This window comes from Mustela putorius, unplaced genomic scaffold (genome assembly GCF_011764305.1).
Source record: "Mustela putorius furo isolate JIRA1106 unplaced genomic scaffold, ASM1176430v1.1 tig00000738_pilon_pilon_pilon, whole genome shotgun sequence".
In the NCBI taxonomy this organism is placed as follows: domain Eukaryota; kingdom Metazoa; phylum Chordata; class Mammalia; order Carnivora; family Mustelidae; genus Mustela; species Mustela putorius.
The window spans coordinates 6,970,138-6,983,258 of record NW_025421463.1 but is presented as its reverse complement, the minus strand read 5'-3'; the positions used below and the strand labels follow the sequence as shown (position 1 = coordinate 6,983,258).

The following is a 13,121-nucleotide window of genomic DNA, read 5'->3' as shown; positions in this document are numbered from 1 at the left end:
GGGAGAGGGTGTATATCGATACCCACAGAGAGGGAAAGTTGGTTCCCTGAATATTCCAGCCTTGACCTCCATTCTGCTGCCAGCTCCCCTTCCAGGAGGAAGAGTGGGCTTGCCCAACCTCTGCAAGAGGCAGGACCTTCGGGTTGTGTGTGCCGTGGACAGAGTGGGAGTGACAAGTGTCCCCAGGAGTGGGAGGGGTGTCTGCCTCTCTGGAGAAGGGTTAATCCAGGGAGCCCTGGACTCAGCACCCTTCCTCCCTCCTCCAAGCCTGTGGAGTCCTTTAATCAAGTAGGGTGCTGAAATTCCAGCTCTGAAATGCCGCCTTTGTGCTGGCGTCCAGGCGGCCGCCCCGGAGTGCGGGGTCACTTTCTCGGCCCCGATTCTCTAAATGGTCTCTTTGTTCCTGCTGGGCCGCTCAGTATCAGATGTGATTAAAGGGAGATGGGCTTTGGGCGGGGGAAGAGAGAAGGGGCTGAGAGAGGGAGTAGGGGGTTAACCCTTAGGGGATAGGGTGTAGGGGAGATGGAGGAAGGGGTGGCTTTCTTCCCGTCTCTCCCTTCCCAACCTGCTCCTGTTTCATGGGAGTCAGTCCCTTGCTGCTCAGCTGGCCAGGCCTGGGTATGGCTTCTTCAGTCCCTTCCAGAAACATCTGGCCCCATCTCTCCACACACAGAAGCCACTGCCCTACTGAGGCCCAAGTACCTCCAGAACCTTAGGTCTAAGGGCGTGAGCACGAGCCAGGTCTTCCGACTTCTCCAAGGTCATTTGTCCTCTCTGGGGCCATTTTTACCTCCTTCCATATCCCCAGTGACTTCCCAGTCCATCTCCATCTCTTGAGAGGCAGGGTCCTGGAGGGGGTGGTTTCATCTCCATGGAGCCCCTCCCTTCTGCCCTACTGGCTCTGTCCACAGCTCCACGGAGAGCAGGAGCAGTGAGCACCTGGAAATGGACTAGCAACCTGCATGGCAACAGAGGGGAACGGCTAGGTGTAAAACTTAGGAGTACCGAAGGTCAGTCCTCATCCGTCCCTGACAAAATTTGTAGAATAGGTGGTTTCCTATTTGAGAACACAGAGGTAAATAAAGAGGAGATCCCGGAGCTAGCAGAATTTCTAAGAATGTTGCCACATGAATCCAATTTCCGTTTCTCAAAGGTTAGTAGTCTCGTTGGTCTGGTAGGTTGGAGGAATGCCACAGAGCAAATCTTGATTTCAGCAAGGCATCAGGCAGTCTTTCCGAATAGCTATGATGGAGGGGGTTGTACTCGTGGTGATACAGTCAGATTCGGAGTTGACGGTTTAGTCCTTCCCTCAGAGTGTTGATAATGGAACAGATGATGGAGAAGTATTTGGTGGTGGCTATGGGCCTCTCTTCATGTCAACCTCTTTTATTTGTGACTTGAATAGGGATATTCAGGTTTGCAGATACATAAAACTCAGAAGGAGGATCAATAAGTTGGATTCAGAATTCCAGGACTGAGTATAGGTGGGAAAACAGTCAAATCCAACAAGACGAGTTCTGTCAAAACTCAGTATAAAATCCTGCCTTTCACTACAACACAACAAAAGAAAACACCAGAAAATAGCTTCTATACAGTTTCGGGTGATCTGACTTGGCATCACTTATGTCTGTAAGAGCAGGGCTTTGTAGTTACTGCTAAGCCTTATAGGAGCCGGTGGCTATGGCTGACATTGCCAGAAGAATCCGCGTGACGCAGCTTCCAGGTGGGAGTGTGGCCAGCCTGGGGGACTATGCTACTTGGTGCTCCCTGCCCTGCCGTAGGTCCCGACGAGGTGGTGAGGGACTGGAGCCCACAGGTGGAAGAAATGGAAAAGGGAGCTGGGGACGCTGGTCTAGAGCCGCAGGAGAAGCATCACTCCCGATGACAAGCAGAATTGGGGCCTGCAAGCCGTGGGCAAGGTCAGTGTCTCATTAGCATCAACGTCTCCAAGTTTCAGCCGCCCATTTGGAAAACAGGGATAACGAGTGGACCCACTTGGTCCTAGGCCTGAATGACAAAGCAGTCAGCAGAGCACTTGATCAGGGAGCACTCAGAGCACGGGGACTGTACTGTTGTTAGGAGCCTGGCCTAAGGAGGACCTCCAGCCCCCAGAGCCATCCATCAGTGGAAGATGGCAGGAAAGAGGTTTCCCTTGTCCCTGACATGGAATGGCTTCTGCCCCCGAGCACAGGGTGGAATCCCACCCAGGGAAGAGCTTCTAGGGAATGAGCACTGAAGGATGAGTTTGCGTGTCTGCCATTCCGGGTTCACACACAGACCCATGCAGCTGCCATGAAGACTTGGCTAGATCGCGGAGCAGACCAAGGGTGTGTGTGTGTGTGCGTGCGCATGCGCGTACGCGCTAGGGGAGGGGAGGCACAAAGAGGGGTGCAGTGAGAGAAAGCCCGGTGACACATCCCAAAGGACAGGCCTGCTGGCCGTAGACGGCTGGACATCAGGCTTGACCCCCCTCTTTCAAATACCTGTCCCTTGAATGCTTCCAGGCCCCCACCCCTCTGCTGGGCAAGTAAAAGGGGCTGTTCCTGCTGAGCTCCAGCTGGAAGCGCAGGTGGCCCCACAACAGGATGAGCGCAGCAGGGCTGGGGATAGCTCCCAGCAGGGGCCTCCAGCCCGGGCATCAACGGACCCCACCGTGATGCCACTTGTCCCAACACATGGCACGGCCCCTACCGTCTTACGGGAGAGAGGAGACCTCTGTATTATCCGACCTTTGCATTCTGCCCCTAGCTACTTCCAGAAAGCATCCGAGGAGGTACAGGTGCGGGGATAAGAGACCAAGAGACAGGCCAGGTCAGGCCCACCAAGCAGGTAACCGGAACCTTTAATTTTATTATGTGGAATGCTTAATGCAGAGTTAATAGGGGCTGGAATACCTAGGAGGAGGGGAGAGGGGAGAGGGGTCTACTGAGATAAATAAGAGGGGGCAGTAATGAGTTACATGTGGACTGCGGGGCTGCAGAACAGGAAGATAGGGGCAGACAGAGCTACATACTTTATTCAGATACCACTGGGAGGCAAAGGGCAAAAGGCCAGGGCAGAACGTACATGTCCGGAGTCTAGTGTCTTCAGCCTGCTGCCAGCAACCTGGGTCCCGGGCCCTGTCCTGTGTCTCCTCCTGGAGCTAAGGGCAGAGGTCTGAGCAGCTGTGACCCTCTGGGAAGCCCGAGGGGCCGGGGCTGACAGAGCAGGGACCGCAGAGCCTGGTGAGGGGAGAGGGAGTTGGCAGGGAGCCTGGGAGGAAGGCTCTGTGAATTGTCTCTGAATCCTTTCCTAGAGCCCCTGCCTTCTCACTCCTCATCCGGGAGGTGCCTCAAGGTCTGGGGGGCTGTCATGGAGTAGGACCAGGACGCCCTGTCTCCGTGAGACAAAGAATGAGGTGGCTGGCATGGAAATGGGTCCGGAGGCCTCTGTGCCAATTCCTCCCTGTGTTCAGAAGGGGAGGGGGCCCTGTGGGGATGAGGAGTCCTCCCTCTGAGCACTCCTGCCCCACCCAGGCTGTTCAGAGCTGTCCTCAGCCCCCGAGGGGCAGACGTAGCCCACTGTAGGCACTGACGCAGGTCTCTGGCTGGCTTTGATCTTAGGCACGTGGCCCAAGTGGCACGGGTTATGTCAGACCCCTCACTCTCCACGAGAAAGCCAACACGGGCCCAGGCGTGGCAGGGCCTCCGATTCCCATCCAACCCTGGATGCCTCCCCGACTCCCAGAGGAGGGTGAATGGGTCTTTCTCAGGTCCTGGGATGAGGGTCATTCCTGGGGGGGAAGGTGCAGCCCCTCATCATTCAGTCTAGGGGCAACAGTCCCCTCCTTCTCTTCTGCCCAGCCTAGTAGCTCAGGGCTTTGCCTGGGCTGGAGCCGGGATAGGACGGGGTGGGGTCATCAAAGGCAGTGAGCCAGACAGAAAGCCTTCCCTCAGCTGTCAGCCTCTGCAGCCTCCTCTCCAGCCACCACCAGGCCTGAGATGGGTGAGGAACAGGGCACGAGGGCTGGGGGAAGGGGCATGCCACCCAGAGGGGCCGGGCAAGGTGGCGATGACAGGGCCCCCCCTTTAAGGCCGGGACAGCGTCGTATATACTGGCTGCTCCCAGTGTGTGGGGCTGTGGGACTGGGGCCCTGAGGGGCTGGGGTCAGAGATGGCCGTGTAGAGGGGCCGCTGCGAGGGCCCCATGTAGGAGAAGGCCGAATAGAGGCCAGAGGCCTGGCCTGAATGGCCGTAATAGGGTCCTGAGGGCTGATGGTCAGAGTAGTCAAACTGGGGGCGGGAGATGGAGGGGAAGGCGGAGCCGTAGTGGGGCAGGCTGAGGGAGGTGTAGGCGATCTGCGAGGTGGACGGCTGGTCGGTGTAGTGCGGCGGGCCCTGGGGCCCTGCGGTCTCCGTCTTCACCTGGGCTTTGGCGTCCACGCCAGGTGGCGAGACTGTAGGCAGAGCCACGCCTGGTGGCTTGGAGATCCAGGCGGAGTGTCCACTGGCCACAGCCAGGGCGCTGCCCAGCCCGTAGCCGGCTGCTGAGTAGCTGCCCACGTGGCCCGGGTGCCCGTTGGGTGGCAGGTACTGGTCCAACTCAGCCACATCAAAGGTCTCCATGTTGGACATTACCTCGTGGCTGATCTCACCGATGTCCACGTTGCCGAAGTCGATGTGAGGCTTCCCGCCCTCCCCCATGGAGCGCCCATCCCGCTTGGGGTCTGCCTTGCCCGACTGCAGCTCTGTCTTTGGGGTGGTCGGAGGGGTGGGTGGGCCATGGCTCTGGCCTGGGTGGAAGGGAGACAGAAAGAAAGTGGGAAGCGAGTCAGAGGCTTCTGGATTCTGATGGTTCACTGTCAGAGAAGATGCCTCGGGGGGCTGAGGATGGATCACGGCGTGACCTTGTACGCTTGACGCGTTTGGGAAGCCCAAGTTGGTGCTTAATTCTCTAACAGTCTAGGGCTGGTCTCCAGCTGTTTCTGAAGACCCCCATTTGGAGGGGTGCATCGGCCTCCCCCACCCACAGCAGGACTCTCCCTGTCACCCACCTCCTGGAGAGACTTGCTGCATCCTGAACGACCTTCCCTGTTGGGGAAGTTGTTCCTCATATCAGCGGAAGTCAGCTTCCTTCTCTGCCCCCGCTGCCCCTTAGCTGTCCCCTGGATGGGCACTTAGCTGACTCGTTCCACCCGTTCCTTGGTTTTCTCATTCACACATTCATTCACCAAATGCTTAGGGGGTGTGGTGCCAGGTGCAGGGCACACAAGAGGAAAGAAAGGGGATCCTACTTTACAAGCTCCCAGTCTTGGGGGAGGATCCAGAGACTCACACAGAACTGGAGGGCAGCTCAGAAGTGACGGGACGTGCAGGGGGCTCAGGAGACCAGAGGAAGAAGCTACCCGCCCTGCTGTGGGCACTTAGGGAAGGTCTCTCTGGGGAAAGGAAGCTGAGCTGGGCCTTGAAGGTTGAGCAGAGACCCAGGCCCATGGTTGTATTCCAAGGTGACTGTTTGGTAGTGGTCTTCTGCTGTGTGTATGTGTGTGTGTGTGTGTGTGTGTGTGTCCCTGAATCTTTGAAGGTAAGGTATGTAAGTTGTGTGGGAGAGACGGCTGGACTGGGGATCCCATTGGAGAGAGAACATGCCCTTGGTCTATGAGACTGGGGGCTCCTTGGGGGCCGGCCCATGTCTCTCACATCAGGCCAGAGGCAATGCCAGGTCCGGCACTGGCCAAGTGCTCTGGAGTTTGAGAGGCTCACCCGGGTTGGAATCCTGGCTCTATCACTTACTGTGTGATCCTGGAAAAATGCTCATCTTCTCTAACCTGTTTCCTTATCAGTAAAACAGAGATGATACTGGGGCACCTGGAGCCACTGGGTGGCTCAGTGGGTTGAAGCCTCTGCCTTCGGCTCAGGTTATGGTCCCAGGGTCCTGGGATCGAGCCCTGCATCGGCCTCTCTGCTTAGTGGGGAGCCTGCTTCCCTCTCTCTCTACCTGCCTCTCTGCCTACTTGTGATCTCTGTCTGTCCAATAAATAAATTTTAAAAAATCTTAAAAAAAAAAAGCCCAAAGATGATACTAAGCAGCTCAGACACGGCCTCCTTCTGGAAGGTGCAGGCTTCATGCACACTTGTTTTGGATTCGTTCATTTGTTTTCATCCCTGCTCCTCCCTCTACACTGTGGACCTCGTAGACCAGGGAGCTTCTCTTGTTGGTGCCTCTGGTGTCTGCTCCTGGGTCTGGCACAAAGGAGGACTCGGGCGTGTCTCCTGAGGGCAGAGCTGTGCCGACAGAGACTTCCCATATGCCTGACCCCATGTACGGCCTTCTACACGTTGTACGAACAGAAGCAAGGCAGCACTAGTGTCAGCAGGGGCCCCAGAATCCAGCTGCCTGGGCTCAGACTCAGCTGTGTCCGTTTACTCATCCGTGACATGGGCGTCATTTGCCACACAGCTGAAGTCGGAGCCCAGGCAGTGTGGCTGCCTCATCACAGCTCAGAGTAATTGAATGATAATACACATAAGGTAATTTGGGTGCCTGTACACAGTAGGTGCTCAATTAATGTTAGCTGGTATTTTCATTAATAAGAATGCAACGAGATGCCCTATGTCTGGCCTCTCCATGGCACTTGCTCAAGATCCCCTGCTGTGGCTCCCCCATCAGACTGGGAGGCGGGAAGGAGGCAATGATCTCTCCTCCATCTGATCACCCATCTCTCAAAATCACCCTGTCTCTGCTTTCCCTGTTGTAACTCACCCCTCGGCCTCCATGGCCTCCACAGCCTCCTTAACTGGCCTCTTCACTTAGTAGCTGTGCCCGCTTCCATCCACCAGAGCCATCTGGCCCAGCTACTTCCTCGGGGACCTGAGTTCCCACCGAGCTCCCTCCCGGACCCTGCACCCCAACTGGGGCAACTGTGCAGCTGGGTGAGCCTCCCCAGCGCCCAGGCTCTCCCCACCCATAGCTCATCAGCCCAGCGCTCACCTGAGGGGTGCTCGGGGTTCCCATCTGACATGGGGGAGCCCTCTCCCGGGTGCCGGTGGTCCAGGTGGGCACTCTTGTAGTGGGCCTGGATGGCAGCAGCGCCGCCCTGCTCGGCCTCCCCGCCGGGACACTCTGACTCCCCCTGGGCCGCCTTTCCGTTCTTCCGCCTCCGGGGTTGGTACTTGTAGTCCGGGTGATCCTTCTTGTGCTGCATTCGGAGCCGCTCAGCCTCCTCGATGAAGGGGCGCTTGTCACTCTCGTTCAGCAGCCTGAGGCGGTACAGTTGGGGGAGATAGCCCAGCGGCCAGTGTGAGTCTCTGCCCTCAGACAAATGAGGCCTGGGGGTGCGGGGGTGGGGGTGGCAAGTGCAGAGGGTGGGCGGGGTCCAGGGCAGGGGGAGTTGGTGGGGGTTTGCTCTTTGAGTCACAAACTAGGAAGTGAGGCCGGAGGATCCACAGGCTCAGAAGGCTGTGATCATCCCTAAACTCTCAGGGGCTCCTGGCAACCCTGAGGATGGAGTTAGACGTATGGATAGAGCTTTTTTTTTTTTTTTTTTTTTAAGATTTATTCATTTATCCTAGAGGGAGAGAGAGCATGAGTGTGAGCACACAAACAACGGTGGGGGGTGGGGAGGTGGTGGGGAAGGGGGTTGGAGGGGAATGGGGAGGGGCAAGCAGATTCTGTTTGAGGAGCCCAAGGCAGGGCTTGACTCCAGGAGCCAGAAGAAGCTCACAACCTGAGACAAAACCAGCGGTCAGATGCTCAACCGACTGAGCCACCCAGGTGCCCCAGGAATAGGGCTTTTGAGGGATATGGAACTTCATTTCAAGGAAAGAAAAAGCTTTCCCGTCATCAGATCTGTCTGGAGGTAGAGCTGGCTGCCTTCTTAGGGGATGAGCTCCCTGGGGCTGGAGGTATGCAAAGCAGAGTGGGGGGAAGAACTCAGTCTCTGCTACTGGCTAGCTGTGGGACCACGGGCAAATTGCTCCTATGGGCTTCTTTGCTTGTCCCTAGAGGATAATGCCTACTTCACTGGGTGTCAGATTGGCTGAGGTCCTGGGTGTGAAGCCCCTTGCACGAGGCCTGGGGGTGGAGGGCAGGCACCTTGAGAAACAGGTGCTGTTCTCATACTGCTGGGGGTGGGGGCCTGGGCCAGGAGGACCTGGGGTGGGCCCTCTCAACTCTGGAATGTTCCTTTTGTGAGTCCCAGTGTGGTGCAGACAGGATGAAAGTCCCCTTTGCTCTCTGGGGTCACAGCATCCCAGGGGAGATCACATCTCCTTGTCCAGGGAGTGACAGAGGGTAGAGGAAGCTAGACTTTCTTTCCAGACCCTGAGACAGAGGCAGATAGACCCTCTCCCCAGCCTGAGACCAGCCCTGAAGGCAGTGCCTGGGGCCCACTCAAGTCCAGCCTCAGGCCAGGGCTGGAGGACAGTGGAGGGGGTGATGTTTAAGGCTTGGCTGCCCCCAGGGCAAGGAGGGCAGAATAGAGTGCCTCAAGTGGAGTGGGCTGAGGGCAAAGAACAGACTCAGAGAGTCCTAGACATGAGGGACTCTGGGAGTGTGACTCTGCTGCCCAAAGGGCCTGTCTCCGCTGCCCTCCTCCCCCAGCCAGCAGAAGGCCTAGCCCTCCTGTCCAGGATGGGAGGGGGTGGTCATACCAGGCACCTCCTAGCCGGAGGCAGCATTCCTGTGCAGCTTAGCCTGCCCAGCCGCCCCCTCCCCCCACCAGGCTGCCAGAACCCAGCCCTAATGTAGCTTTCTCCAAGGATCCCTCCAGCTGAGGGATGGGATGGAAACCCCAGATCAGCACCTCCTCTGGGACGAGGGAGTGGGCTGCCCCCTTTCTCCCCCAGCCATGCAGGCTATCCCCCTAGCCAGGCCTCAGGGAGGCTGGGCCGCAGATTTGTGTGTGTGTGTGTGTGTGTGTGTGTTTGAGGGCGGGGAGAGAGAGAGGCACTAGAGGTCTCAGCCACTTCCAAGGGTCCCAGCTCAGACGCTCTGCAATGGCTGGGGACACTGAGCTTCCTCTCCTACCCAGATCCTTGCTTGTGCCCTCTATCCAGCTGGCAACTGGGTGTGAATCAGCAAGAACACAGTGGGGGCATGGAGTGGGGGCACAGGCCACAAGACAGGGAAGAATCCAACACGATACACTGTCACCACCCTGCTAGGTCCCAGCAGTACCCTAATCTTGACAGGATCCTGACCTCTGGTCCCCCCACCCCAGCCCAGCTGGCTAATGAGCCTCCAAGCCCCGACCCCAGCCTTACTCCAACCTCAGCTCTGTTCATCTTGACCCCCGCACCAGCCTTGCATTGTCCCCCAGACCCCCCCATGTACCCACCGCTCTAACTGCAAACCCGATCTTCATTTGCATTCCACCTGGCCTCTGTCCTCTAGATCTCCCGGGTCTGGAATAGGGGCCAGGAGAGGGTAGGCTGGTTCCCCCTGCAAACTGGAAATCCCAACTTGGTGGTGGGGGGAGGGTGCTCCTAAGGTGGGGCACGGGCTGCTGCTCCGTCTGCTCTCTCTGTCAGGGAAGGGGCCTGTGGACTTGGGGGTCAAGAGAGGCTCCAGCCTGTGACCCCCTTTTCAGTCTCTGGGGTCTAATTACTCTTTCCAGCAAGTACACCAATGTACAACCGTCAGCATGTGACTATTAGAGCTCACACAGCCACTTAGGAGCCAGGACCTGGACGCTGGGTGTCCGACCCCAACCCATTTCCAGCACCCTAAGCAGTCTGTCCTCATGTCTTCCTCTTTTTGGGTTTAGGGCCCTGTTTTCTAGTTCTGCCTGTTTAGCCCATACCCTCCCTGGTGGCCTGGGAATTATGAACCGGGGAGGGATTTCGGTATGGGCCCCCACCCAGGATCCAGGTAGCTCGCCCACCTATGGGGATAGCCTTTGATCCTTGTCCTTTTCCTGCCACCCTCCTACCCTGGGCTTGGGTCCTGAGCAAGCAGTGCCCGCTTTCCTGATGGCCCTATGCTAGATTGGCCCTTGGGGCCAATCACAGATGGCCAGGAACTAGTCCTCTGGAGGGAGCCCAAGCCCAGGGTTCTGGGCTGGAGGAACAAGAACAGGGACAATGGAGGGTCTAGTCTTAAATCCCTTGCAGTGGGTTGAGGGACAAGTGGGGGTCCATCCTTGTGTTGATGCTGTCATTGAGCTGGTGCTGCGGTCTGTTCCTGATCCCCAGGACCTGCTCCTTCTGCCTGTCTCCCTCCTGGTTGTCTGTCTCTCATTTGCTCTTCTCTGTCCCACGACACCAAGAGTATTGGCCTGGGCTGTGCCCTACCCAGTGCAGATGGACCTTGGGCGGACGAGCTAGTTTTGACCCTGCTCTTGGGCAGAGCTGGAGCCTCTGAGTCCTTACAGCAGGCTGGTCACTAAGCCTAAGGCCTGCCTGCCCGGGATGAGCAGAGCGCTGACGGCCAAGATGGGGATGTGAAGGGGCACCAGGCCATCAGCAAACACATGGGGCCCTGGGGCTGGATGCGAATCCCTCTTGGTCTCTTGGGGGGGCCTTCTAGCTTCTTGTACCACCCTAAACTTTTGGCCTTCTAGGCCCCATCTCCATTACACTGGGGCCCACCAGGGGAGGGCAGCAGCAGGAGGGAAGCCCGCTCCTCTGAGAAGTGCCGACTTTCTGGAACTGAGGTGTGCTGTACTTCCACTCTCCCCTTCTCTGTCCCCCCACCTCCTAACCACGCTTTAGAGCCAAGGGGTGACCCACCACTGTCACCAAGGACAGTGTGGAGGACGACCAGTAGACCTGGATTTGACCCTGCTCTGCCACCAGCTGGGATGTGGACTTTGAGGTCCCTTTTCCTTTCTGGACCTGTCTCTTAGGCAGTCTGGTGGGGGCATCAGGGGGCCTCTGCAGGCTTGCATCTCCTGGATCGCCTGTTCTTTTCCTGAGCTGCCCAGGACGCCTGAGGTGGGAGGTGGTTACCCTGCTCAACATATCCCAAGGGGCCAGGCTGAGCCCCAGACCTGAGGGGAGGGGTGGCCGGCTTCCTCGTTGGGGTGCATGTTTTCCCCCAGAGGTTTGGGCTGGCCCCAGGGGACCAAGGACTCTGAGGGGCCAAGGTTTCCTCCTGGCCAGGGCGCTCGGCTCCAGCTCTGGGGCTGGAGGGGTAGGAGGTTACTCAGCGCTGGGTGGGGCCCTGGAAAAGAAGATGGCGCCGGACGTCGGGAGGGAGGGAGAGAGGGGCAGGCCTGGCAGCACTGGCACAGGGTGGGAGGGGATACTTCTCTCTGTGCGGCCCTTACCCTAGAGGATAAAGACAGGAGTCCCCCCTCCCCCAACCCGGAAGGAGGGGAGGATAAGGAGGGCACGATGAAGGTAGTTGGGACAAGACAGGATCCTGCAGTGACAGATTTGCCCTTGGCCGTTCTCCATCCCTCACTCTTTCAAAGGCTCCTTCTGAGTTCCTTATTTTCCTTGAACTGGCTGCCTTAGTTTCCCTGCTTCACCAGCCAAGCCTTCCGTTCTGTCCCAAGCATTTCTCGGGCATCCCCCTGACTAGTGGGGCCGGTGGCAGTGGCACCCTCCAGTGCGCCGGGCCGGCGGAAGACGTTAGTGAAGGTCTTTGGTGTGGGCCCCTCGGGATCCTCCCCCCTCCCTCTCCTTTACCCCCCCCCCCCACAGGAAGAAGCTCAGGCCCTTCGCCTGCCACCGACGGAATTCCAACCACGAGGGGGCGCCCTCCTGCCCGCTGCCCCGGGTGGGGAGCCTTGCCTAGGCCACTGGAGTTCTAAGGCGGCGCAACCTCAAGGGGGTACTTGTGGGGGAAGGGCGGGCCCGAGCCCCACACCTGGTCTTCCAGTCCCATCAGAGCGGTGGCTGCCCCCCGCGAGAAGGGCCCGGGCAGCGCGCGTCTGGCCTGAATCCACCCGCAGCTAGGGGGGCCCGCGGGAGCTCCCCGGAGGCGATTCGGGGGCGCTCACCTCCAGAGCTTGCCCAGCGTCTTGCTGAGCTCGGCGTTGTGCAGGTGCGGGTACTGGTCGGCCAGCTTCCTGCGCGCCGCCTGCGCCCACACCATGAAGGCGTTCATGGGCCGCTTGACGTGCGGCTTGCTCTTGCTGGCGCCGTTGACGCGCACGGGCATGGGCACCAGCGTCCAGTCGTAGCCGCTCAGCACCTGGCTGACCGCCTCGCGGATGCACACGGGGAACTTGTCATCGTCCGCCTCGCCGTCCTGCTGCTCCTTCTTGACCTTGCCCAGCTCGCCGGGCCCCGGGCTGGCTCGCAGGCCCGATCCGCCGCCGCCGCCGCCGCCGCCACCGCCGTCGGGCCCCAGCGAGGGCGCGCTCCCCGGGGACAGGCAGCGGGGCTCCTCGGAGCCCACGGGGCTCAGCTCCACCTCGGATAGGTCCTGCTCCTCCGCCATGTCGCCCCCGGCCGCCGCCGCCTCGGCCGCCTCCCCGGGGCCCGCCGCCGGGGTCCTGGCGAAGAGTCCAACGCCCACCTGGATGGGAAGGAGGACGCGACGGAGCGGCGGTGAGCGCAGCCCCGACGGCAGCCGGAACGCGACGCGGGCACAGCCCCGAGGTGGGGCCCGCGCACATGCCAGACCCGGGCTCGGCCTCTGAGCGCCCGCCTCCGCGTCTTCCCACCACCTGGTCCCAACCGTCTCTTGGTGTGGGTGGGTTTGGGTTTTTTTAAACCTCTTTTTGGGTGGAGGTTTGTTGATGGAAAGGAAGAAAAACGGACTCTTTATTCTACTCTAATCCTGGCTCCTGGAATTTCCCACCTTTTCTCTCACCTTTCCGGCTACCCTTCTGCCTGCCCCCCATGGAGTCTAGAGGAGCCGGCGGGGGCGGGGGGCAGATGCGGGTGTCATTCTCTCTCCACCCACGCCCCACCGCGGGGTCCCAGGCCCGGGCCCAGGAAGGCAGGAGCAGAGGAGCGGACTGCGCACTCACTCACCTCCTCGGACCTCTCCTCCAGTCTGGGGCTCGTCCTTAGGAAGTGGAAAACCGTGTCCCAAGGTGTGCGGTCCAGCTCGGGGCTGGGGGGTGACGCTGGTGGGCTGGAAGGGAGGGGCTGGGGGGCCCTGAGCCTCAGGCCACGGCCTCGTCCCGACGGAGCCTGAAACCTCACCACCAACCACCCCGGCCGGACAGCCTGAGACTGACTGAG

General features: G+C 59.3%; 1 protein-coding gene across 1 annotated transcript; it reads right to left on the bottom strand.

Moving 5' to 3' along the window:
- Nucleotides 1-2,830: 2,830 nt before the first annotated feature.
- Nucleotides 2,831-13,113, bottom strand: SOX10 (SRY-box transcription factor 10). Its single transcript, XM_004743206.3, has 4 exons — nucleotides 12,909-13,113; nucleotides 11,927-12,447; nucleotides 6,970-7,238; nucleotides 2,831-4,771 (listed from the first exon to the last, which is right to left on the bottom strand). Exons 2-4 carry the CDS (start codon nucleotides 12,367-12,369, stop codon nucleotides 4,068-4,070), a joined length of 1,416 nt encoding a protein of 471 aa, XP_004743263.2. The 5' UTR covers nucleotides 12,370-12,447; nucleotides 12,909-13,113; the 3' UTR covers nucleotides 2,831-4,067.
- Between the last annotated feature and the right edge of the window lie 8 nt (nucleotides 13,114-13,121).